The sequence below is a fragment of the Phyllopteryx taeniolatus genome, chromosome 6 (assembly GCF_024500385.1).
Source record: "Phyllopteryx taeniolatus isolate TA_2022b chromosome 6, UOR_Ptae_1.2, whole genome shotgun sequence".
Classification (NCBI taxonomy): domain Eukaryota; kingdom Metazoa; phylum Chordata; class Actinopteri; order Syngnathiformes; family Syngnathidae; genus Phyllopteryx; species Phyllopteryx taeniolatus.
In genome coordinates, this window is record NC_084507.1 from 4,182,628 (window position 1) to 4,206,709 (window position 24,082).

The 24,082-nt window shown below is 41.0% G+C and overlaps 1 protein-coding gene across 3 annotated transcripts in view; it reads right to left on the reverse strand.

The window, feature by feature from the left end:
• zfpm2a (zinc finger protein, FOG family member 2a) overlaps positions 1-24,082 on the reverse strand; it is a 142,606-nt gene that overhangs the window by 87,427 nt on the left and 31,097 nt on the right. Inside the window, exons 2-3 of one of the 3 annotated variants that reach the window (XM_061777004.1) lie at positions 17,861-18,019; positions 10,636-10,734 (exon numbers count right to left, since the gene is read on the reverse strand). In XM_061777004.1, coding sequence (XP_061632988.1) covers positions 10,636-10,734; positions 17,861-18,019 — 258 coding nt within the window. Of the gene's footprint in view, positions 1-10,635; positions 10,738-17,860; positions 18,020-24,082 lie in introns of all 3 variants that reach the window. The other 2 variants (XM_061777003.1, XM_061777005.1) reach the window with 2 other exon arrangements.

A 24,082-nucleotide genomic window follows, 5' to 3' on the forward strand; every position in this document is an offset into this window, starting at 1 on the left:
TTTTTTTTTTGGTCTCCTGTGATTTATCTAAAGCAGGTCCCGAGCGCACAGGCAGAACCTCAGGCCAATGTGCTCGCATATTAGTCTGTATATTCAGAAATGACATCTGTGAGGATGGTGGATGTGCGGGATGGATCTCGCTGCCAGCATTCAAGGAGTACGAAACAGCCCATGACGACAGCGACAGTGACGGCGTTGCCCCGCTCCCCAAGAAAACCTCATCGGATCTATACGATTCACGTAAATGGGCTATTTTGAGTTCAAAACGGCGAATTTCGACGAAAGGCGACTGATTTGCATGTATGAAAGAGGGAAACCATGCTATATGACAACAGCGATTGTGCGAGAGTGTTCATCACTGGCTCCGGGTGTCATTTTTGTATCCCGTCATCTCCAGATGGGACAGTCATGCACGGATTCTGCATCACAGTGTGTTATATTGCAGTCAACATATCATCGCTGTTTTTTTCAGGAGTAATGAAAAATGTTTAACACCACTTATTTCATAAAAACAGACCACAAATGACTTATTAGACATATAGAGCATCAGAAATGTAGATTAATGATTTGACCGTTGTTATTGTACATTGTGCTTGCATATTTGAATATTTTGATACTTTGAAACACACATTTACATTATATTATTATGTTCCCCTCAGCTTGTCTTCATTGGATGTTTTGTTCTTTATCCAATCCAATTCCAATAATTTTACTTTTAACAGTACACACAGAGGAATATTTAACATTTGTACATTTGCAGTACATTGTATATAACATGTAATGATGTTAAAAAGTCCAAATCATGAAGTGCTTAAACAGAACACTGTTAATATGAACTATTGTGCATACATTAAGATATATTTGTTACTGGATAGTTGCATTATGATAAATAATATACAGCATCATGAAATATTGTATATTGTGTTTTTCTATGCGTGCGGCATGGTGGCCGACTGGTTAGAGCGTCAGCCTCACAGTTCTGAGGACCCGGGTTCAATCCCTGGCCCCACCTGTGTGGAGTTTGCATGTTCTCCCCGTGCCTGCGTGGGTTTTCTCCGGGTACTCCGGTTTCCTCCCACATCCCAAAAACATGCATTAATTGGAGACTCTAAATTGCCCGTAGGCATGACTGTGAGTGCGAATGGTTGTTTGTTCGTATGTGCCCTGCGATTGGCTGGTAACCAGTTCAGGGTGTACCCCGCCTCCTGCCCGATGACAGCTGGGATAGGCTCCAGCACGCCCGCGACCCTAGTGAGGAGAAGTGGCTCAGAAAATGGATGGATGGATGGATGGATGTTTTTCTATGCGTGGACGATAAAGGCATAACCACCCTAAAGAACAAAACAAATGCATAAACACACAGAGACTTGCGCGCACACACACACCGGCCTGTGGAATTATTGTTATGTGTCTTACTGGTCCGATGCAAGAAAGTTTGGGAACCGCTACATTAAACTTCAAGAACCCAAATGACAATCCTGACCTAACGGTGCTATGATCTACCTTTATTTTGAAACTGTAGCTAACGCTGCATATAATATTCTGTGGTTAATTCAGAATCTGACTATTTTAAGTGGTCCTGAATCTCCTCCCAAGTCAATTACCAGGCTGCAACTTCCCCTGGGTAACGTGGAATTCTGTTTTTTTTTTTTTTTTTTTCTTGGGTGACCTAGTTGTCTTTTGTGAGTAGGTTTTAGCAGAAGCAGTTTGACAGCCAACAGATAAGATGGATTAAGCTTTTTTTCATCCAGTTTTGATGTGAACAGCGTAAAAGCGGGTTAAATCATTGAGTTTCAGGAGTATTTTTAAATGCCTGGAGATAGTGTGATAAAGGAGCTAAATCTAAGACTTGGGCTCGGAAGGTCAAGGTCGCAGCTTTGGAGTGCAGTTACCCCGTGACAGGCCAGCTCCCCTCACTTTCAGAGCGAGCTGAGCACCGTAGTCGAGCCAACCTCTCATCACTCCTAGAAAAGATACACGGAGGGAGTGAAACAAAATCCAGCTCGAGCGCAAAGAGCAGCGCACCCTCGCCTTGTGTGGGTGCACACGTGTGTGTGAGAGAGAGAAAGAGAGCGTCAGGGAGTTATTTAGTCCCTGCTCGTCCCGGTTTGTGTGCATGCAGCGATGTGTGCGCGCGCCTGCCTGTGTGTGTTTGTATACTGTAAAAATTCACCCATGAGCAACTTGCGCCATAATTAGGTTTTGATTATTTGCGAGTACTGAAATAAACCAGCAATTAATCTGTTGATATTAAACAGGAAATGAAGAATGGTGTACAAATTAAGCATTGCCGTTGACAGAGCCATGCAACATCTAAAAAAAGAAAAATTACATTTGTGGCTATAATTTGTGCAACACCTCCTGTTTTTTGCCTCCCCCAAACCTGGTCTGAGGCGTGCTTAACACGCGCATAGAAGTTGACAGCCATACAATCACATGACGCTGCTCAGCCAATATGTAATTCATTTGAATTTTAAGCCGCACGACGATGAAGCCACTTGAGCAAAAGAAAAGGTGAAGAGGCGGCAAACAGAACAAACAAGTCAATGATGATACACAGGGTCAAACGCCAACATGTTTACTTATCAGATGTCACATCAGGCCAACACTGAGATGTTTGTGCTCTAAAACCTTTCCACTGGGACATATTTAGACACATTTTGTGGACATCTTTTCCCTCACTGCTCCTCATGTCAGTGACAGGGGAGAGTAATCCTATACACAGGCTGCTATTGTGAAATGAGAAACTAGCCTCCTTCACTGCCAGAGACCAGATGCACCTCTCTCTCTCTGTCCTAATCTGTAAACGACTTAAAGGAGCCTTATCTCCGGGCTCTTCTGCTTCATTTCATGCTTGATTTACTTTAATTTGTCTGATAGGGCACAAGGATTTGGAAATGGTCCATCTTTCGGTGGAAAATGTTCTGATTTTTCTCTGGTATTGTTATGTGGAGGTTTTTGACTTTTCTGCCCCGTCCCTCGCTTTCATTCCTCCATCTCCAACTCCATCTTGCTTTCTCTTCTCCTCTTTTCTCCTTTTGCAACCATCTCTCTTTTTTTTCTGCAAAAGGGTGAATCGGGAGCAGGGGTCGGTACAGCGCGACAGTCTGTTTGAGTGCATTTGGATTCAAACTGACATAGCAGTAACTTTACCACAAGGTGTGATTTTTCTGATGGACAAACGCAACACTCGAGTGATATTTGCCTCCAGATCCACACTGGGTGCTGAGCAGCCAAGTGCTTCAAACCACAAAGATCTTATGTTTAAGTTAAGGGGCGACCGGCCCTCCACTTCACCAAGTGGATGAACGGCTTGAGCTGATAATGTTGCTTCACAGTGTGGGACACGGACACGCGACACGCTTTTACAGATGCCTTGAGTTTTTCTTTCTACCAGCAGAACCTAAATACTTACATGGCTGCCTGACTGCTATCGTTACCGAGACATTTTCTCACTTGTGCTGAATGACCGTACAGGAAGGGAGTTATGATTAGAGAAGCCCAGATCTTGAATAATCTCCATCCCCTTCCATCAATGAGCAAGGCAGGGAAGCAACAGAAAAAAAGTCACTAAAGGAGACAGGGGAAAAGAAAGATATGTGCTCTGTGTACAGAGATGTCATATGGCTCTGCCAGCTTCCTTTACCCACTGGAATCTAAATCCACAAATATATAATCTGAATAGTCTGAATGACGCTATTTCAAAATATTAACATTTGAGAAGTATGGGGAAAAAAGACGATTACAGACTACATCATGAATTCGAGGTATGTACGCTTACATGCTTTGGACAGTCACGCATACACAAACCAGTGTGAAACATCACTACGTTCAAAAGACGACAAGAAACAAATGGTTAACCACACACACACGAAGAACGATTGAAATTCATCGCACAGCCTGAATTTACTTAACTGCGGGTCTCTACGTGGTGATAAACGGAGTGATGATCCGGCAACACGTCTTTATCCATGCTTTGCTTTAATTAACAGTGGCTTGTTTGTTGAAAAGATGATTAATATGCCAATGAAAACTCCATAATTGAATACTGCAACACTGGCGCAATCAGGGAGGAACATGCATTTTTTATGAACTTCTGATTATTATTATCACATACAATTATTATGTATTTTAATTCCCCTTGACAAGTTGTTTCCGCCTCTTCCATCCTAGAACAGAAAAAACAAGAGGATTGACCACTGAGTGGGCTTTGCTGTGCATCACCCTTCACATTAAAGGGCACCCAATGATATCAACACCCATCATGTCCATGGGCATGGGCATCAAATAGATGTGGTCTCAAGGGGGCGGGGGGGGGTTATTGATTGAACTAAATGGGACTGTCTTTCAGTCTTATAGTCAAATATTGTGAATATAGTATTGTGACTTACATTATGGAAATATCTCAACAGAAGAAAAGCCACGCAAATTCATGCATGAAAAATAACGAAAAACAACAGTCACCCCAATCCATTCTTTTAAAAGGCCCTCCAAAAAAAAGAACATTTCCACAACCAAGTCATTTTCAGTTGAGTTTACCCAGTATTATTTCCCCTCTCACAGATTGCACTGTCTCCATGTTAATACTAAATACACACATCAAGTATTCAACTAATTATAATGATACCTCTTGAATGTGCCTGCAAAGGTACGCATTGCAGAACAACCACATTCAAAGAGTTAAAAGAAAGACGCAATTGGTGACTGGCCCCCGGGGCAGAAACTGCACCACCAGCCACGTTCTAAGTCAGCTTCATATTTAGTGACAACCATCGTTTTTTTGGATTCTGTAGAATTGCTCATGTGGAATCACAGCAAAAAAGATAGCATTGTGAGTTTTGTCTTCTAAGTGGACATAATTTCAGTTCATATACAGACAAAATGGTTGGGACTGAATTATCTTTTGAAAGGCATTCTTACTGGGCTACATCCCACACATCTGTATAAAACTAGAACTGAATGTGGTGACATCTTCCTTAGATGATAAGAACATTGATTACATTATGCCCTATTTTAGATTATATAACTAACAACCATGAAGTTCCTCCATAAAGCCTCTTAGTATTGCGGATCAGTGACTAAATTTGCATTAAGACGATGCAGCACAGGAGTACAGTGATTTGTCTAATCTCTTGTTGCATATTTCATCATTATAATCACACATCGTGAATGTGTCTATGTGTGGCTGTGGTAAATGAGGGCTATTTCTCACACAGGTGATGCCTTCAACAACAAATACATGTTGAGAATATTTGTGAAAGGATGTTTCACTTTGATGGCAACTTGTTTTCAATCTCTCAACAGAGCAAGTTTTAGAGAAGCTGATGATGGACTTTCATAATAAGCATCAGAAATCTGCGCCATTCAACTTTTCTGAGACTTGTCAAAAGATGTTTGAATAAAAACCCTTTAAGTACAAGATAAAACCTTTCTCTTCCCAGACAAAATTGCTGTGATGCACATCCAAATTTCTTGATTACAAGACGGCGGTGGTGCTGGGAAATAGGGTGGAGGGTGGGGGGTGATGTGGGGTAGGGGGTAGGGTATGGTGGCGTCGTGCAAAGAAAGTTTCTAGTTTGCTGATATAACAGTCAAGTGTGTCTATAAGTCTACTTAAAACGCTTAGGTATCAGACGAGACAGCTGTGACACCCTCGTCTTATGATTCTGTCGAGACAGTACACTATCAAACCTTTCATACAGTTCCCAAGCTACATTTCTGGTGACAAAAGCTTTGCGAAAGCCTCCTGAAGGATTCATCTATATCCTAATATTTCCAATCCAATTTAAGTGGAGCAGCCAGAGTGGTCTGTGCACTAGTTTACCAATCTTTGCTTTCTAAGACTCCGTATGCTGAAGGCTTGAGGGGTTCAATCAATGGTGCTTTGATCTCGACTGGAACCATAATTATTTAACATTGTTACAAGGATTTCTCTAATCCATCCTACCATTAAATCCCTTTTACACCCTCATCTTCTGCAGCCTAATCTGCATCTGGGTGCTCCGTTTGTCTCTCTCCCTTCATTTTGGTGTATCCCTCTCTCCCATGACTGCACCCGGACTTTCAAAAAGCATTAAGTGCCAAGTTGGAAAGTGAATGAGCAACCTTGCTGTGTAAGAATCGCAATGCGTTTTGCTCTTTATCATCTGCACCGATTTCACTTGGAGTTTCACATGTCAAATTGGAAAGACCACACATATCTTCAAGTTGTTAGCGGAAATCTACCTCTACCTTGGACCTTGCTGGCCTCATAATTCAACAGTCAGTGGCTATATTTGCATTCGACATTAACTCAATTACAGCACTAATTAGAATGTAAACTTCATTTTCTGGTTGATCATAATAAGTTTATATTCAGGAAAAAAAGAAAAAAAAACACTACATCTGAGCTTATTTGTGTTTAGATAAAATGGACATTATGAAGCCCACGATGGCATGGGCGTGACTCCATGTTCATGAGATGCAACATGTAGAAAAAGAAATACGACTGGAACTAGACAAGCAACCTTGAGTAGTCATTACAGTCTTTGCAATCTATTAAATTGAAGCCAGAACTGTGTCTTTTCCATTATTTCAACAGAAGTAAGAGGTTTCTCTACATGTACTAAGGGAATTCAAAGTTCATCTGACTGATTGATGAGCTAAGGTTTCATCCATTGGGTTATACTAGTGATCACTTTGAATTACAACAAAAGGTCCCAGCGTCCTTTAGCAAATATTTGCCTGTCTTTGTTTCACCATGGCATAAATAGCTGCACGGGCAACCACAAACATTTGTTAAGCCACCTGCCAAAGTATCGTGGCCATCTGGTCCTCCTGTTCTCCTCGTATGACATATGTGCATTAAACCTGAAATGTTTTAGGAGGTGTGCAGGGAGTGGGGGTGTGCAGAAAGCGGATTGGCCACAGAGTCTTCTGGGTTGGATGGAGTCACAAATGAGACTTTTTATATCTGAGTAAAGCTGTGTTTTCAGCATGTGCATCTTTGATGTCTTGAAAATGGAAGGAATTGGGTGGGTGACAATGGATCTTCAATTTGTGTGTTTGTGTAGGGGGGGGGGGGGGCTGTTAGGTAGATTCCATTGGCTGACCCCTTGGCCAATGGCCAACTGGCAGCAGGAGCTGAGCAAGGAGGGCCATGCTGGCCGTCGGGGATAGCCAACAGAAACTGTTTTTGGACAAAATGGCCACATTGCTCCTGTTCCATTCTGTCACACTTTGCTCCTGCTCCACCTTCTTGCATGGCAACAAGACACAGTAACAGATTTCTACGGAAGCAGCTTAAATGAAAGTAGTCAGTCCATTTATCCACTTTTAGGTATTGCATGAACTGATACTATCAAATGAGTATAAGTATTGATTTGTCACGATATTATTGCTCACTGGCAAAGCAAGGTGCTGTGCACAGCAGCGATTTTGGGTTACCACACTGCAAAACAAAAACAAAAACAAAAAAACCTGTGTCTTTTCCCAGTGCTCTGACTTCTCAGAAGATGATAGTTACTCATAGTTCGATAGTTACTTACTTCTTGCTGCTGCTCACTGGGAAGATTGCAGTTTGACTGCGATCGTCATTACAATGTCCAATTCAACTAACTCCTGTGACTTCTTCACTGTGGAATCCATTCTTTTTTTATTTCTTTCCAAACACCGCAAAAGGCTTGTATTTTTGATTATTTCTTTTTTATGATCGTCACCACAGGTAATGGCACTATAGAGATGCATTGCCTATTCACAAATCACAATTCCTACTCCCTGACATATGAGTACTTTTGTTAATCCACAAAACAATGTTTTTTTTGTTAAGTTTTTTTTCCTCATTGCATTGCAAGAGGGAACCTTTACCCCTTAATTCACATTAGTAGCTTTAATGTCCCCTTATTCTCTATTAGGAGTAGGGTAGGTTAAGTTCCCACACACCGACGGTGTCAATATTAGCGTGAGTAGTTGTATGTCGCTATATGTGCCCTGTGATTGACAAGTCCAGAGTGCAGTTCACCTCTCACCCAAAGTCAACTGGAATAGCCTCAAGTTCAGAGAAGCCAGGTCAGACACATGAACTGTTTTTCCACTTACCACCAATTTTTTTCTCAATGTAGTAAGGTATAAAAAGGTGAAAGAAAAAGCAAAAGAAACGTGCAGAGACAAACCGTTGCTATTCACTGAATTTAGTTCTCGTAAATTTTGCTGATGCCGAATTAAGATTCCCAAATTTTGTGAGAGTAAATGCATACATAGGCAGAACAATTTCGGAACTACTGCTCTCACAATCTTCCTATGGCATTGTAAAGGGGGTGTGGTTTACATACACGAGCACTTAGATAAGGCCGGGAACAAGTTCATTAGCAAAGTTTGCTAGTTGAAACACGCCTTTCCCAATTAGCCTAGAGGAGAGCAAGTGAAGGGGGATGAGAGACACCAAGACAGATCCCTATCGCCACTCGTCCATGAAAATTACAAGACTAGCATGGCACGCTATCTCCCGAATCAGCGGCTGATTGCAAAAGTGCCATGACAAGAAATGAACACGAGACAGAAGATCAGCGCGCAGATTTGCTTAAGGACATACTTGTAAAGACAAGGGGAGAGAAAGGCACCTCGCTGGGTGTTCCACATCAGAGACTCGGCACTCAGAACAACAGAGACAGCGATCAGATTAATATTGAGTCATCGTGCATGGTTTTCTGCTGCTGCAGACTGAGAACCAATCAGAGAACAAAGGCCAATCATGGACAGTCACTTGATATGTGCTCAGTGGAGATGAAAAGCAGTGACAAAAAAAAAGAAGAAATGTTCAATTACAGGATGTAGGCTTTTGTTGTTACTCAGCAAAAGGGAAAGTGTACAGAGGTGTTTCAATAGAATCACCAAAGCAGGTGGGCATGTTCCGAGTTAACCCGCCTCATTAAAAGGCTTGTCTCTCTTTTTATGGAGCAGCCATTACACATCCTATTCACACGCACACGTGGAGTGATGAAAAATATCTGTGGGTGATCATAATCACACCTGCTTTAGCTTAAGCCACTCACTAACAAAGAACTTTTTCATTGTGGAGCTATCTCAACATTTACAGCGATTAAAAGGGAGACAGTCACAAACTAAATAAATTTGCTTTTAATCACTTTGAACAGGAAGTCATGTCTTTTCAAATGGTCCTATCTGATTGTCTGATTTGCCTCTTTATTCAAATTATAACAAGCCCATCTGACTTTTGCAGTACAATGGGAAAAATTAAAAAGGGAAATGACCTTTCATGGCAGCCTTGATGGCAGAGTGAATGGCATTATTATGCTGCAAGATTAATTTCTGCCTACTCTGTGCTGCCCAATGAGAAAGCAGAGGAAAGACAGGGTCACACGCTAATATGGTGGCATAAGCTTGGTATTTGTGGCAACATATTGATTTAAACAGGATTCTTCTTCAAGCCTTGCTGTCAAGATGATGCTAGAGCAAGCAGGGTGTATAAGAGCTGGACACAGCTATTTTTTCAGGATGTAATACAGCAGAGATTAGGGCACTGTGTGGAAGTCGACAAACCAAAGGCCGCTTGATAGCTGAGAAACACTCAGGCTGCGCTTGAGTAAAACACGAAATGGGCAACACACACAACCTCCTCCGCAGTTCAACTGTGGAGTGTATGCAAGAGACTAAGTCCTGCGTGTCTCTGCTGCCAGTCGAGCTGTGTGTTTCTCATCCTCTAAGTCCCATTCTGACGGGTAAGTAGAAGGCAAGCAATAATTACAGTCAGTCATGCATCTGACCATGCTACTGTACATCCATTCCTCCTTTTCAAAGTCATATTTAAAAGCTCAGCATTTCTTGGCCCAAACTGTCTTTTCTCTGCATGTGATGCCTTCTTTTTGTAATGGCCCCTATAGTTCTCAGCTGACCCCCTCAGTCCTGTCTCCTGACTGATCACAGTGACGGTTTATTGCTGTCGTCCCAGCACTCTTATCTTTAGCCAGCAATGCTCATTTCCTTCCCCAGATTTAAATGCAAATGTGAAATTTAATGATAAATGCATTATCTGATAGGTGTGATAACGCTGATTCACTGTCAGTATAAAATACACCCCCCAGGGGGCTTTGATAGAGCAAAGCACAACTTGCCCAAATCCACTTTTTCTCTCTCACACTATTCTTTTTTTTTTCTGTCACTCTCTGGTTTGGCAAACGTCTGTACCTGCAATACATTATTGAGGTCATTTTGTATATTAAATGGAATCATGTTATGAGTCTTCAGCAGTTGCTATGCAGGCTGTTCAATGTATTCCCCAACACTTTGATGAAGTTACACTTAAAAAACACATACCTTTATAGTTAGACACACCCTCTGGCTTTTAGGGATCTCGAATGAAACTTACTAAAGACTAAAGACTAAAAAAATGCTGTTCATGCAGGTAAATTATAACTCAATGTTGTCTCTATAGCTTGTTGCATTGGTTGCAAACTTCTGACAGTTTTAGCCACCATGGCATCGGAGACATAATGTTTACAAGCCCAATCATCTTTACCCAATTCTATTTACTGGCATTCTATTCACTATATACTGAGTATGAAATACATTACAAGTTATTAATAACTTGGATGGCCCGAAAGGTTTTTCTAGGAGTGCTTGTGTGAATGCTTTGCTTACTTGGGCCATCCCATTCATCCGGCCCCACTGAAGTATGCCTTGTCTTCTCAGCCTGGCTGTCCACCTCTGGCTCTCCTGCCTCGCGGTTGCCATCCTCCTCTCCTGAAAGAAGGGGAAAAATCTAACAGAATTCATACAACTAATACAAACTGAGCAGTGCCGCTTAAAAACACCCCAAAGATCATGTGTGTGTTTGCCAGAAACTGTACAATAATAACCTGATATGATGTGACTGAGTATTTGTGTGTGTGTGTGTGTGTCTGCACATTAGTATATTAGCAGTGAGCTCACAAGGTGCAACTGCACCCTTTTATGTAAAAGGCTTTGCCATGTGTTCTTGCAGGAAAAGGAGGAAGTGCCATTGAACAGGAAGCAAAGCATGTGTGGGGGAGAGGTGGCTATTTATTACTGTTTGATCTATTGTGGAGCAAGCTAGAATGTGTGTTATAGGATGTAGGTCTGATTTGCAGTGTTTGGATTCAGACAGACCGTGTTAAGGGATATTTGGGTATCTCACGCCAGGAAGTAAGTGCTTAAAGCCCTTGTTAAATAGCCGCCTCCAAATGCACAGCAGTGGCAGTGATGAGACTATTTGGTGAGCAACACTGGATGAAAATATTTGCATGCTTAGTTATAAGGATGTGTGGTCAGGAGAAGCAGGTGAGGTATAGCCCTACAACATGAAGAGTAAACAAAAAAAAAAGATTACATGAAATTTTTAATTACAGTTCTCTGGTCTGTGCTTTACATTGATTTTCTCCATAATTTCATACTCAAAATTACTGAATTTGCACATTTCCCATTCAAGTACATGAGCAACAGTCGAACTGCGGCAGCGAGCACCTTGACCTCACCTCAGATTGTTTAATCCCTCGCTAACTGAGTTGAGAAGGCTTGTAATTGGCAAGTGGCTGTTTCTGTCGCTCTTCAAGTCTCCAAAGTTTTCAGATCTTTTCATATGCACTCAAATTTTCCATATTTAGGCTAATGTATTTAATATTTGAGTTCTACATATTTAGTTTTGCTGATTGCATAAAAACTGCATATAAAAAAACCACAAGGTGAGGCAGACAGTACTCTGCCTCATTAAAGGGGAGGAGATGATCTCCGCGGCATTCTACGCGCAGCAACATTTTTTGCCATGTGCGCAGGCCAATTCGTCGATCACGTGATGCAATGCGGGCGCTGTCGGCCGTGCGAGCGCTGGAGTATAAAGAGGCCTTTGGTTGCCTGCAGTAAACCCAGTTTATGCTCAAGGTTTATGCACATAAATTAGTACTTTGTGAATTCCCCTATTAGTATGCTTTAAATTAATATAATGTGCCGGACTGAGCGTTATCCTCAAAATAAATGTTTTTGTTAACAGTAAACAAATTTTGTTCCACTTTTCCCACCAGAGTGTCTCAATCCCTAAGAACAAATATAAATTGACAGTTTTGAGCATTAAACCACACTTTTTTTTCTTCCATCCATCCATCCATTTTCTGTACTGCTTATCCTCAATAGGGCCACGGGTGTGGTGGAACCTATCCCAGCTAACTGGGTGTGAAAGGCAGGGTACACCCTAAACTGGTCGCCAGCCAATTGCAGGGCACATAGAAACTAACAACCATTCACACTCACATTCACACCTATGGACAATTTAGAGTCTTCATTTAACCCAAGAAACATGTTTTTGGAACGTGGGAGAATGCCGGAGTACCCGGACAAAACCAACCCGAGCATGGGGAGAACATGCAAATTCCACACTGAAAGGCCGCAGCTAGGATTTTAACCCCCGACTTCAGAACTTTGAGCGGGTGTGCTAAAAACTCTGAACCGGGCCGCCACAAATTTTTTTTTCAATATAAAGAAATAGTCGCTGTAAATTGATTGGGGCAAAAAAAGACAGTACTTGAAATAATAATATTATAGAACAAACGATGTGTGTGTTTACTACAAATCAACAAAGCTGAAGGTGCTAAAATAATAACTAACTATATAGCTTATCAGATAGTGCTTCTTTCAAAGCCTTGAAAGTTGTTCTTTGCTTTTATATGAATTAAAACTATGTTTTCAAAATCGGATAATGCTATGAAATTGTGTATGTTCATTGTTGGCTCCCATCATTGTGATGCAAATGTTTTAAGCACACCCGCAGTTGCTGCATATCTCCTTACAGGACATCAATGGATGCAGTAATTTTTGAACAGCCACACGTACAGTATCAATACTGCACGTCACACACTGAGTGGGTGGGGATTTACATTTCAGCACCATGGCTCAAGGTATGAAAAAAAACAATCATTTTGATATAGGAAAACATCAATCCATATGTGTTTATGGCACGACTACTCATTTCCCCCATAGTGGCATGTGTAGGTGTTCATTATCACTTTTCAAATGACAGCTGACACAAGACAACACTGTCCATCCTTGGTGAAGTTTATCTTCCCATCAAGCAGAAACACACACACCTATACACATTTGTTTATACTTTTTGACATGGTTCAGTTCAAAGAAGGAGGCAAACACTGCCAAAAGGATCAGCTGTCATCCTCCTACTTGAGTAGATGTTAAAGAGAGAAAAGTAATATTGCACTGAAGTCTTCAGATATGTCCTACTTACAGCACATGAGGTCATTATGACCCAGTTTTGTTTATGTGAGTGTCTACTTGGGCAAGCATCTCTCTCCGCCTACTTCTTAACCCTCCCTGTATGGTAACAGAGAGCCCACTAAACTGAATTCCTCACTATTTATTGTTGGGACTGGAGAACCTCTTTTGCATACTGGGCTTCTATTATGAGGGGGATAACAAAAGGCCCATATCAACAGTTCCTTCCAATGGAGCGGAATTTAAGAAGAAGAAGGAAAAAAAAGCTGACGAGATAACATTAAAGGCACTACCTTGATCTCAGGCGAACATGGTAAGCCCTGTAACTAAATGTGTGTTTAATTACAGCCTGGGAAATGAAGCTACAAGATGATTCCTTAATTAAGGAGTGATTAAGGATTTTGTGCTTTCTATCGAGCACAGTTTGCAATGCATTTTAAACACAATCGTCCAGGCAGCCTCACAGGGAACAATGTCATAGGGCTTTGATGAAGTTTCCTGCACAAATGTCATGAAGAAAAAGCGCAGCAGAGGGAGGAAGTGCTGTGGCAGCAGTCCTTTGCTTACAGCACAGTTGCCAGAAATAGGCAGAAATATCATTTTATGGTATTGTAACCTCTGATGTATAGGAATAGATTTATTGAGGTGCTAAGTTTTATTCACAGAGGTCTACATGAAGTCATAAAGACAATGTCCGGTTTCATTATTCGAACTGAGACCCACTGAAGCCTTCTCAAGGGAGAAAGATTGTCAATGATTATCTTCTACTATTATCGTCTTCATCATAATTTACATTTGGCTTAGGTTCCATTCCCCGCAGACTCAAGCAGAGATACTTGAGGCTGAGTGAGAGAGGGCTAACTAGAACAGAAAGGATGGGGAACCAAGTGGCCTGACGGTTGCAGGGTTGGCGGGCATGCATGAGGGAGGACCCAGTGAGCTGTTCACATCAGCCCTATCACCGCTTTATCAAAGGACAGCACTCAAGCCAAATCACAGTCACACACAGTGAGACACACATTCAGGTCAATAAGCTTATAGGCAATTTACACAAACAATTCCTCGAGCAAGGTAGCAACAAAGTCGTATTGGCTTTTTCTGTGCCTTTTAGCATTGTTTCTGCTAAGGAAGCCCTTGAAAATGTCAATCCATGTGTGGGAGCTGAAGGAGCTCAGAGCCCTCTAATCCTGACCACTGAGGCTAGGGACAGGGCACAATTTCAGCAATATTAAATATAAGCATTTTAAAGTCTTCATGCATGATTGTCCTTCATTCTATGTTAGTGAAATTCAACTTTTGATACTTTGATCTAGTGCCCCCTATTTAAAGCCATCCCAAAAACGGAGTCATCCTCAATATGGTCCAGAATGTGATGTTATGGGGGTTACCTTCCAAGTAGTAATGGTAGTCAGTTGACAATGCATATTTAGTAGATGATGGATATTATGCAGCAACAGATTATATTTTCTTGTAAAGCCACCTTTTTCTTCAAAGTCAAGCATAGCTCTTAAGATTTCTCTGCAGTCAGGAAAATGGGTTGAAATTGTGTTCAATGTGTGGCAGTGAGACCACTCCAATGGAGGGAGGCTATTAGTGAAATTCTCTGCCACTGTCTCTTTAAATGCCAATAAATTCCCATCATTACAGAATCTGGCAGTTTTCCTCCTTGTCTGCAGCCTCGGTCTTTATCTCGCTCTGCCTCCGTTTCTGAGCATGTAGATCTGGCCCAGTTAGATTGTCATACTTAACAAACATTAATGATTAATTTCCTCCACTGAGTCAAATGGGGCTAAAGGGATGACTTGATTCATCTTATCGCACCGCAAATTAGCATTTCCCCATATTCTCTTGCATCAACTGTGCATTAAAATTCCACAATCGCCATTCTGGGCACTAGCAGCTGTGGCAAAAGAGCCAAGAAGACCTTCCGGGTGCACTGCTCGAGATTCAGAATCCTGTGAAAAGTGTCATCGCTGATTCTGCCACTTTGCGTGTCATTTGGTCAAAATATATACCGTAATTTTGCTCAAATTAGCCCTGTATACAGTGTTTTTTTTTCTACATTAATTGGTTGTGAAAAGTAACGTGGTGGAACATGGGTACAAATGTAATGTGACCAAAGATGGTCATGTAGGTCTTGAGCTCATTTTTCAACCATCAGGCAGCAATTGGAGGGCACATAAGGGAACATATGGGGGTAAAAACACATTTTTCAACTCTGGTATGAAAGACGTAACTCAGTATATACTGTACACAAATCTATTATTTCTTATGGCGTGTAACTCTTTGCTTTATTAGCAGCAGAAACTGTTTGGTGTAAGATACATTCTGGCTCAGTTATTAGGAAAAGACGTAGCAATTTCTTTACATTTGTGCCATTTCCCTCATGCAGAAACCTTGGTAGGTAGAGATTCTATTAGTCTGAAAGGTGGATTGTGTAAATTTGACGTTTTAGACTATGTGTGCAATAGGCAAACCAGTCAAGGCACACTGCCATTAGCTAGGTTAACAGGTTCTGAAGTCAACCATCACCTCATGTAGGGATCTCCAAGCCGCCGACCAGGATGGGACATGAAGGTGCTCTCTACACTTATCTGGGGAGTCTCTTTTCTGCAAGGGTAAGGCAAATGGCTGAGGCTTTGGTGGCATTCAACTTCCTGACCTTTGCGCCTTTAAGCAGCTTTACTACTTCACCGCACTCTGATCAAAGTTAATAAGTGCTTCATATGTTAATGAAAATTGGTACTCTTCTTTGTGTTCCAACAGCTTTTTAATACCTATTATAGACTGAAACTTTTAATGGAGGTTTTAGGTCCCCCTGACAAGCCCATTTCATAGAGTGACTACACAGATACAAGGCTAAGCTAAGACCAGAGAGTCGCTGCTCAGTGGAGGAACCTTACACGGGAGACCTTATTCTCCAGAAAGCGGTGCAAGATAAAGGCCACGGGATGAGTGGCTGCTTTAAAACCCACGTTCAAGTCCGCACAGGGCTAATTACAGCACGCCATCGCATTTGAGAGGGTTTAGTTAATCAAGGGGTCCCTTTTCCTCATATAGTCGAGTAATAACACACTTAAACCATTTAATGCTGCCTGAAATGCGTCTTTCTTAAATCACAGCAGTTTCACACAAATGGGGTAAATTTAAGCTCCGCTGACATTAGTTTTAAATAGATCTAATTGAGAAAGGGATCATGGAGGCTACACCTGATGATGGCGTAAAACTTGCCGCGATGAAAAAAATAAATGTGGATAAAGCACCACTTGGGTCTTAGGAGGCAAAGCAGACTTAGCCACTGGAAATGCAGACAGAGAAGTAACACAAAAATCTGGCATGTAGGGCTCGTTCGTGTATGACACGGAACAGATTAATAATTTCCACCATGCGTCAAATTTTACTTTTTAGTGTTAACTTTATTCACAAACACAGGACATGAAAATGAGATTTGAGGCCAAGTTTTCACACGGTTTTACCCAAAACAATGGAAAAATCTGTGGCTTTGACAAAGTACTTTGAAGATATTCTGAAGTAGAATTATTATTTTTTTCTTTCTTGTAGTGGCAGCAGCCTCCAATGTGTTCGGCACCATCTATATCATAGCTACGAGGCAATTACAAGCCTATATACACACCACTTTGAAGTTTAAGGACACATCGTGTCAGAGACAAAGGCTAAAAGCAGACGCAGTGTTGCTGGTAATTGCAATTTCTAAACAAATGTACCGTTCAACTTTTCCCAGAGAACAAAAGGAAGACATTGATACAATTACTGGGGCATAACCTACCTGAAACATGAAAGTTTCATTTTCCTTCTTTAATGTAATACCACGAGGCACATCAGTTTAGAGGTGTGAAAAAATAATTCTAAACAATTTTCATTTGAAAGGAGAAACAAGGGCATTCATTCAAAGAACCGTTGCTTCATTAAAAACTCAAATATATGGCATCCGTCAAGGGGACACCTGGGGTAGCAAAGACATGCAACCTGGGGGTAAGAAAAGATGGGTGGAGGGGTTGGAGGGGTTGTTATGAGGTTGGCCAACTCTTGTCATCTTCTCACTGTAACCTGGAGAAGACCACAAATTAGTTCATGTGATGGCACAGTGTGACCAAAATGAAACAAACACACAAAGAAGAAATCTAATTGAATTTGAGTTCAAAGAAGAATGGGCCCTGCCTAGTGAAGCTTTGCTCTTTCTAGTGTTGGACCTCCAAGCAGTAGCAGGTGCTGCTTAGTGTAGTCACAAGGCTTTAGCACGACCTCAAAAGGAACTGCCACGCTCTCCAGTGCATTGGTGCACCGTAACACACCTTCACAGCACTATCAGTCTGCCAATGTTTCAGATCAAACCACTGCTCTTAGGTGGACTGTGGGAATAAAATATCAAAATGGATCGTTTCCACTGTAGATAATGATGCTGGAAAACTAAAAGAAAGAAATATTTATGCCAGGCTTGATTTGAACAGGACTTTTATTAAAAGCCTTTGGCATGAGTTACGCTTATTTTTTATGTCTTGGCACAAGGGTTTCCCAACATATTGTCAGGCATTAAGCATCAAAAAGAGCACTGCACACACCTTGTGGAAAATCATGAGGGCTTGGTTTCAAATAAGTAAACGATCCTAACCTTTGCCGCAGAAGTACTCCATGTCCTCGCAGCTCATGTTCTCAGTATCAAACTCGGCAGGGAAGTTTTCTTCTGCGGAGAACTCATCTTTGGCCAGGAGCTCGTTCTCCTCAGAGACACACTCCTCATCCTCTTCCTCCAGGCCATCCTCCAGAGGACCTGAGGGGACACACATACACATACACAAACACACACACACGCATGCCGATGTTAAGCAGTTTCATCAGAGTTTCAAGAAAAAAAAAGTGTCACTTTGTGTCGTTTTCTTAGCTAACACAAAAGTAGATTTTATTCTGCACAGTCTTTTGTTGGACTGTCAATAGAAAATATTATTCTCTTATTATTTCTGTAAGGAAGCTGTAATGCAGCCAAGCAAGGTCAGTGATGATGTTAATTACAGCCCTTGAAAAACAAACATCACAGAAAAAGAAAAAGTTCCTTTCCAGAGTTTTTGTACGGGCATCAGCATGGGAGCAGGAATAAAAATACTTTTATTAATTTGTTAGCCTTATCACAGGGTACAATGTAGGTTTTCCATTTACATTCCATGCCTCCAGGTAATACACCAGTGCAATCTTAAAGCAGACACTTTTCTCTGTGATTAATAACCCCCCTACACCTCCTCCTCCTGTGCAGTATTATTTCTTTAAATCTAAATGATTTCAGAGTTTTGCTTGTAGCTGTACATAAATTTTTGAATTTGCATATTACCATTTTGCTTCAATCAAGGACGTTGATGGAATTACTCTTTTGCTACCTGAATTGTATTAGCTGTGAAAAACATCTCACCCAGCCTTTGAATGTCATTAAGATAATCTCACATACTTTTCCTTCACACCACAACATATCTCCAGAGTTTGTATGCCAAATACACAGTGACTGTGAAGTTTGAAAGGATACAGTTCAAGCAAGAAAACTGCATTATTTATTTTATATTATTTTTCAGAATAAAATCCCTCTTGAGCTTAGGGTAATCATCATTTCAAGTGTTGTCATTGCTCGCTGCCTGCAACATTTGGGTGCTGTATCAGTTTCTCCTTGTCACATGAGTTGAGTTGCAGCCTCTTGTGCATCATTTGGAAGCTCAAAAACAGCGCGCCGATATCCTCTCGGCACCTTTCAATATGTTTCTTCTATTGTGAATTGAAGTGAATCCTTCAGTTTTAATAACACAGTGATTTTAGTGCAGTTCAGTGGCACTTGAGTGCCTCTCATATTTCTCTCAATCTGAGTCACAGAAAAGACCCCCCTGATGTCCATAAACTGATTGCTCTTTTCATTAGTCCTATAAATGACTCCTTTGTAGAGGTCTACATCGGCATGAGCCCTGGACATGAAAAGAATTAGCACACATCTCTAATAGACAGTGCAGAAGTAGGCGTGCCAACGCTTAGATTAGGATGCAGTTTTATGATTTTATCTGATGTCTTCTGCCGATTCGCTGAGAAGTGAAGTGAAGCGTGACGTGACTCTAGTATCGCTTAAGATGATACGGCGAGATAAACAAGGCAGTATCACGGGGAGATTGTATGACTGGCATTAAATGCTGCCGCAAAGGCAATTGGAGAAAGAAGGTGAACGAAAAGAGGAAAATACATTTCGATAAACATTCCTTCTACACATTCTATTACACAGCTGAATAAGAGCAGTGTATACAGCAAAACTATTCTTCCTCAGTTGCAGACAAATACAGAAGCACTCGTGCATACCAGTGAAAATGGACCCACAGTGTTGTGCGATAATAAGGGTGAAAAGAGATTAAAGATAAACTTCATGGTCAATAAGACACAAAGATTAGGTATAGATAAGATGAGGTAGAATTGCAGTTTAATAGACTCTGAATAAGGGCATCTCACTTCCCCTCTCGAAAAGATAAAAACTAAATGGAGCATTTTCAAACCGATAGCGATACGGAAGGCCGATCTAAATATTTAAAAAGATTAAATACTCCAGTGGCACGGTCGCCGACTGGTTAGCACATCTGCCTCACAGTTCTGAGGACGCGGGCTGATTCAAATCCGGCCTCGCCTGCGTGGGTTTTCTCCGGCTACTCCGGTTTCCTCCCACATCCCAAAAACATGCGTGGTAGGTTAATTGAAGACTCTAAATTGCCCGTAGGTGTGAATATGAGTGAGAATGGTGATTTGTTTTGATGTGCCCTGCGATTGGCTGGCGACCAGTTCAAGGTGTACCCCACCTCTTGCCCAAAGGTAGCTGGGATAGGCTGCAGCACGCCCACGGCCCTAGTGAGGATAAGTGGTACGGAAAATGGATGGATGGATGAAATACCGTAATTTATCATTTATAATGCACAGTTCCACCCCCCCCCCCCCCCCAAAAAAAAATGTCAAAGTCAATAGTGCGCATTATACATAGGTATAGGAGCAAATGGAAAAAAACCTTTCACATTTTATAAATGTATGCCGCCATCTAGTGTTATGAAAAAGCTGTACACTTTCATTCCAAAATGCCACCGCCACCTAGTGGTTATAAAATTAATAAAAACTGTAGCCTACACTTTTCATTCCAATATGACATTGGTATAACTGCATATATGTACAGTTGTGCTCATAAGTTTACATACCCTGGCAGAATTTGTGAAATATTGTTTTTTTTAAATATGACTGATGACTGATGGTTATGTTTTGTTTAATGATAATGCTTTTCTGAAATGCTCGACCGTTTCATTTGAATCCTATTAAAATAAAATTAAATGTGTTTCGCTCGGTCTTTCATGTTTTCTTTAAAGACCTGTATCCATCTTCCAAATTCTGCCTGGGTAAACAAACATATGAGCACAACTGTGTGTTTTCTAATTTACTAAATAAAAGTAGGCCTGTGAATTTCAAAATAAGAGCAAATAAATTAAAAAAGAATTACGTGTTCAAATGAAGTGCTTAACCAGAATAATTCTTTGAAAAAAACAAACAAAATACAGATAATACTTCATGTTCTGATCATATGAGTAGAAGTAAAATCATGCTTTGTAAAAATGCATTATACATAGGTTTTAGGGTTTTCCAGAATTTTGAGGTCAACTTTGGGGGTGCGTATTATACATGAGTGCGCATTATACATGAGAAATTACGATACTCCACACAGACAGAGCCACTGCAGGGGCCAGATGACAACATCTTGCGGACTACATAAATTAGTAAAGTTTGTTCATATTCTCACGTTTAGTTTATTATACAGTATTCATTGCATGGAGAGACCTGAAATTATTTCCGAGACAGCAATGATAAGAATAATGACTTTCTAAGCAACTAGCACCACACTCCTAACTCATTTTCTGATAGTGGTGTCCCTGCTATATTTAGTTGTGTACTGTTTAAAATCCTGTCACATTCAGTGTGATCCATGCGTGTTTCGTGCATTTCTGTAGGCTTTGCAGGCTAGAGCAACGTCTTCTGCTTCACCCACTTATTATGTTTCCTCGAGTTCACATGTACAGTCACACCAAAGAGAGAACTGTTGGGTTTTTTATTTTACCTAATAAATAGCACAATCAGTTTGTGATGGTTAGCATTATAACGGGCCCAAATTTTAGAGGTTCTCAGAAATCAAGCCGCAAAAAATGTATTTAAAAAAACGGTACAGAATGCTTTACACCGTTTTTTTGTTTGTTTTGCCATTTTAGTCGTTGGTTCAATCAGAAGGACCAAAAATCCCACCATGAAAGAGACGTGAATTTAAAAAATAATCTGTGCCCACTGCCCACCGTCTGATTCTACCCCTTCTTCAAGGTAAGTGTTCCGATCTGTTTGTTCGTATGCTCCCTAAACTGTAGCATCCATGTTCATCAGGCTCTTCCTCTAACATTCATGCAGTGGGAGCAGCAATCTTAATAGAGACATTGGTCGCTGAATGCAGGCTTGATCACAGTGGTTCTTTTGTTCGTGGCATGGCCTCTGTCTGATACAGATCGCTCATGCAGAGCGGCGCTCCAGCATGGGCTACCCTAATGGCCCCATTGAGTTTATAAAATGGGGTGATGCATGCAGACCCCATGATGGACAGAGGATTAATGAGTCACAGAGGAAGGGGATACGAGTAAAACGAGGCCGAAGACAGAGGAGGATATTTTTCAAGGGAAACTCTGAAGCAGGAAATGGAAGAAAAAACAGCAACGACAACACATCTACGGCAACTTTGCGAATGATATGTACACCTTGAAAAAAGAAGGCTGCTAAACAAATTCATGTGTGACATGAGTGACTACTAATTTCAAGGCATACTTTTTCACCAGTCCGCAATGTGGGTAGCTTTTGGCCACGCTCTTGATAGCTATACCTCACATTATCAGCAGGCTTCACAGTGTGATGTGTGTTCCAGCCCCCTCTATAGCTCCCCAATTAGAGGTGAGGTAATTGAATCTGACAGAACAAAGCAATCGATCTCTATAAGCATGGAAATCACTTGTGCTCCCACCTATACCAATTTACATCTAAAGGGTCGACTGAAAATGTGTAAAATTCTTTTTTGAAATAAAACAACAACAACAACAGTAAAAACGTAGCACCTGAGACTAAACATGAATGCGTAACGCAGCCCAAAAAAATCAACTGAGCCACACGGCTCAACATCTGCCAGCTCGACGCCATGTGAGTGGGCTTTTGTGCCAGCCTTCCCCAGGTCCAGGGGAACACACACAGACTCTGTGAGATTCCCTCGAGTCTGGAGTCTTATGCGTGGGAGGAAATGCAGTATATATAATTAGTGTGTACACTGTGAGCTAGGTAAGATTCCACCTACCAGTCACAACTATATGACTACTTGCACAATATAATGAACTCCACTAGTAGAGCTATATGAAATATTCTACCTTTAGAAGAAGAATAATGTTCAGTTTTGATTGACAGTCAATGGGTATTGATTTCACAATTATTTAATGTGAGTGATTGGAATATTTATTGGTCTAGCACTATAGTGCATGGCATTCCAAAATATTAATAACAGGTCTCAGTACGATGCAGCAAAGTTCTACATAACTGCAAACTAAACCACAGTCATGAACATATTGCTGAAGTAATTCCTCTCTGATAGTGTCAAGTGAACATTATCGTCTTTGTACAGGCAGACTATATGAAACAGCTTATAATGTTGTGGCTGGTCAGTGTACAGTATATTCATATGTTTACAACCACAGGTGGAGCCATGAGATTACCGTTTCACCCCACCAAAAAGAATAAAAGTATAATTAAGCTATTTTGTCTCCTATTGCATGAGGGTTTGAGCCGTGTGAGCAAAAGAGAACGTGAAGGAGGAGAAATGTAAGAGAAGACTTGGGGCCATATTCTCTGCTCAGCTCTAATGACCTTTGGGAGGCAGAGGGCTGCCTCAGCCTTGGAGCAGACTTAGTGTATATGTTACAGGGCTCAGGCCTCTAATTTAATCCTTGATCACTGTAATGAAATAGATATCATTTATGCTACTCTTAATAGGTTAATATGTTACAGAAACCCCCGGAGGAATTGACCATTCCCCATAAGCCTTACATCTTACAAAAAAAGAGCCCTTTCTTTAAATGTTATAGTTGTACTCTCTGATCATAATAAATGTGAAAAGTAAATCGCCACTTGTACATAATTGTTTGAATATAAATATGTGGGTGCTGGGATCATGCGTTCTTAATGCTGCAGTCTGTGACTGTGAAGAAGCAATGGTATTGTTTAAGTTGATTTTTCAGCGGCTAAGGAATCTAATTCCCATGATTAGAAATGGCTACCTTCCTCCAATCAACAGTCAACTCAGTAGCAAGGATTCTTGCCTGGAAATTGCGACAAAAAAGAAGCTGGGAAAGTGGGGAATTGATTGTTAAATTTATTCACACACAGTCTTGTAAAACACGCCAGTACACTTACTAACAGTTATCTGGAGATATCTTTGTCAATTTTGTCAGATGGCATCATGCATTTAGCGGGCCTAAGATTATGTTCATATTTGTGCATCATAGAGTGAAACACCTTCCTTTTGATAGTGAGGCCTCTCTCAAATGAGAGCATATGAAGGTGTTACCCAGATGCAGAAGGATACTATTTCAAAGAAATGGATGATCTGTCTCAAATAGTATCTCAAAAATTCTTTTTAGTATCAGACCCAACGTTGGATCCTGTCGTGTTTCCGACTGGCTAGGTCGTCTGTTGTCGCGCCCAGTATGGTCTATTGAAGGAGAATAACACGAGCTTGCTTCTTTATCCAGTGAATTGGAATTGGACTGGC